The sequence below is a fragment of the Schistosoma mansoni genome, chromosome 1 (assembly GCF_000237925.1).
Source record: "Schistosoma mansoni strain Puerto Rico chromosome 1, complete genome".
NCBI classification, from domain to species: Eukaryota; Metazoa; Platyhelminthes; class Trematoda; order Strigeidida; family Schistosomatidae; genus Schistosoma; species Schistosoma mansoni.
In genome coordinates, this window is record NC_031495.1 from 33,512,582 (window position 1) to 33,516,463 (window position 3,882).

Sequence of the window (3,882 nt, forward strand, 5' to 3'; positions counted from 1 at the left end):
TGTTGAGGAGTCCCACAATAGAATGAAACGGCCGTTCAGTGCTTCTAGGTTTTCCATGGTTGTCTAGCTTCAATTGACTCATGATTTCAACTATGCAAATACTGAAATCTCCACAAAAACCCTTCTGAAAATAAAATTTAGTTGATTATAGAATATATTAGCAAAAATATTACACTGAGATTTATCTTTCCTTATATACCTTGTATTCAATTGGGCAACTTGAATGATGCCGATGAGTTTTTTTAAAATATCAAATGTTTCATATAAAACACTCTTATTAATAAATCATAGTTTGACAATAATAAAAGGATAATAGAAATTACTTTAAAATGTTAGCGTAAAAAGTGATTATTTTCCTTGGAAAATTTATCTGTTTAAAAGTAGACTGGTAAGGATCAAGTGAAGTATTTGTGATATTATAGAGAGTAAGATTGAAATATAGGGAAAGAGCAGGTTAGGACAAAGCACAATGTTTGGAAAAAAGTAATGAGAAAATACCTCAGCATGCAGTTTATTTATGTCAAACTTCCGCGCACTTCTGAGGGGTACCATACTAAAACGAAACAGAAGTCCAGTACTTCTAGATTTTCAATCGTAGTTCAACAGTAATCGGTTCATAATCTCAATGAAACTATATCAAACTTTATTGAATATTACTGCCAGATTGTTACAATGATTAGTTAGTTATCCATTCTTATTTAATTCAATAGTTTAGAAATAAATCAAATTATTTTTCAAACGTTTACGCTCCAAATTCTGTTTTCTTCAACAGGTGAATAGATAACAACACACTTTCATTCATTTTGAGTGATATATACATTAATAAACATTTACATTTCGAATTTGTATCACTTATCTTATAATAGAATGATTCATTATTTTGAATACTTGCATAGTCATTTTTATAGACGACCTACTTATCTATGCAAAAATAAACTAGAACTCAATCAACTTTTGTGTTTATTAATATATATACAACGTTTTTTGACACAGTAGAAAAAATCGAATAAAATTTAAATACATATGGTTGTATACAGAGAGATAGAAATGATGAATGATAAGTTAAATCGATAGCGTATACCATTGTATGTATTAAGTCTGATTATAATATGAAACTTTGACAAGTTGAATGGTTTATGGGAATTATTGTTATATTCACTTTGATTATTTAAGAGATTATTTATAGGAATGAGAGTGGATAGATTTAGAATTTATAATCGATTCAAAGACAGCTCGTAGTGATTTTGTACCAATATCTAGCATAGGTGACATTTCACAATCCTGTTGTCACTTGAGCTTATACTGCTCAGTTCAAAGTATGAATGAGTAACTGTTGAGGATTTTCTAGCTTTAAAGATGTTTACTGACAGACTGTGAAGTTTAGTAAAAAGTGACCGTAAATTTGATTGAAATAGCTTGCTCGATTTAAGATAATATAGTGTTGCATAATGATATTATAGTGAGCTTATTTACTGAATTAAACGGCTATAATCCATATGTATGGAAACGGTAAAGATTATTGTTCAGTAACGTTGTCATCTTGAAAACACTAACCTTATCGTTTCAGAGGCTCTTATATTAGGAAATTTTCGTCGACAAAGAGACTAAGCAGAAAATAGTTTAGTTTAGTGTATTGTTTATTGAAGTGATAAAAACCGCGAATATATTTAAGTGAATGAAAAAAATTTTTTAATTCGTATGCATATATATTAACTTACTTGATTCATATTTTGACCAAATTTTCCGTCATTAATTTTGTTCTTAAGAGCACCATGTAAATTTACAAAAGTGTTACTACTATTCAGTTCATTACTATGATTATCGTCACCAAAACCATTTGCATTAATCAATTCAATTTCTTTCAAAGAATCTGAAGATGGTGATGATAAACTTATGATCTTAAATTGATCAGTCGATAAAGATCTCAGACGATTTCGAGATTCTTTAGCTTTTGTTTGTAATGAATATAATTTACGTTTAACAAGTGCTGTAAGATTATTTGTTGAATTAATACTTATTGATTTATTCTTGATATCAGTATTGTTATGATTATTATTATCATTATTATTGTTATCACTGACATTATTACCAATAATATTTTGATAGTAAAGTATTTTATGCATATGCCCTGAAGAAATTGTCAAATATTTTCTAACAGGTCTTTTCATTTTCTCATTCAATTTAGTCGGTTTTTTTACCGACGAAAATGAAACTTGTTCTGGTTGATGTTGTTGACTGCATACTTTTTCATATGGAATAAAATATTGACTGTTTGAACTAAATGACGTGTCAATATCCGAGCTTTGGTCAGTTAGAATGGAATTATTGTTATTATTATTATTGTCACCAGATTTAGAATTATGTTCATGTTGATGATGTGTAGTAGTAGTAGTAGTAGTGGTAGTAGTAGTGGAGGTGTTGTTTCTTTCATTATAGCATAATTGTATTGAGCTTTTAGTTTTACCCAGTTTAAATGCTTGCATTTGATGCTCATTATCGGATTTGTGTTTTGTTGTTGTTAATTTATTTTTACAATTCGGTAGGATTATGGATGTATTGCGTGGATTTAAATCATTCGAAGGATAAGAACGAACGGTTGATAAGTTAGTTAAACTTTTTGATAATTGTTCATTACCATACAGTTTATTATCATATGATGTTGAATTATTTTTATTCTTATGTTTCTTACCATTATTCTTACTAGTAGTAACAGTGTTAGTGGTATGAATTCGAGATGGCTGCGAAAAATTAATTGAATTTTGTTCAATAGCAAGTAATGTGATCGATTGTTCTGGTAATAAATCATGTACATTAATACCAGGTGGCAGAATACATTTGAAATAAACATGCTTGAGTGCATCAGTAGCTGTAATTCGACGATTTCCAACCAAGGCAAGACATTCAAATAATAATTGTTGACCATCTGAATTCAATCTTGCTGCACTACATGACAGTGTATTTTTTATTTTTTCATTATATGTATCAATAGAATCGACATTTTCATCATATAATTGTTTATTTAATTGAGATGAGGGTTTTTTACTGTCAATTAAATTAAGATTTGTAGAAGACTGAGAATAATTGGGCTTAGTTGATTCACACTTTTCTTTATGTCGATTTGAATTTAGATATTCTAAAAATTTAGGATTAGTCCTTAAATTGGGCCAGTAGGATTCTGGTGGAATTCCTGGAAAAGCATGAAATATTTTATTCAAATCAAAAGTCAAAAAAGTTTACTAAATATAGATTTATGTTGAGATAAGATGGTGGTTGGAGGTGGTCAACAGGAAACCCTGGACCCGGATTTCGTGCTACTTGGTACTCGTCAGCAAGGTGTACCTGTAATCTCGAGGGAACTGGTGCTCCCTGATGGATTCGATCCCGTGTCACTCAGCTTCACAGTCAGAGACGTTACAACTGAGCTATTCGGGCCGCGACCGACCTCCACATTGCAACTTGATCGATAGCATTCGATCAGCACTGAGAAAGACTTGACACGCATGACATTGATCACCACCCAGTGATCAATCAATTGTGACATATTTATGTGTTATTTAGAACTACGTTTGCAAATTAAACTCCAAAGAAATGCTCAAAGACGTTTTTAATAGTATTTTCCTCAATCATTTGTATTGTTGATATCCACTGTCAAGAAAGTTATACCTGAGGCCTTGTAAAAAAGAAATATCGAAAAAAAATTAAAACAGCTTTCATTCGATGTTTCATTACAACACGAATGTTGCAGCCGGCTAGCAATAAACTGTACCATTTGGAAGTAAGTCAAATGGTGGGATGGGATGGTGAAGATTTTCAGCTCAGGTGGATGATTAAAGTGAAGTTTCGTTCTTTGAGCTGGATGGTTTGGTCATGGAGTTTCGATTG

At 30.8% G+C, this 3,882-nt stretch overlaps 1 protein-coding gene across 1 annotated transcript in view; it reads right to left on the bottom strand.

Annotated features, from left to right (window-relative positions):
- Smp_137370 (serine/threonine kinase) overlaps positions 1-3,882 on the bottom strand; it is a gene marked incomplete at both ends in the record, with an annotated part of 34,582 nt that overhangs the window by 2,939 nt on the left and 27,761 nt on the right. The window contains 2 exons of the mRNA XM_018794148.1: positions 1,719-1,987; positions 2,690-3,187. Of these exons, the coding sequence (XP_018648590.1) occupies positions 1,719-1,987; positions 2,690-3,187 (767 nt within the window). The remainder of the gene's footprint in view (positions 1-1,718; positions 1,988-2,689; positions 3,188-3,882) is intronic.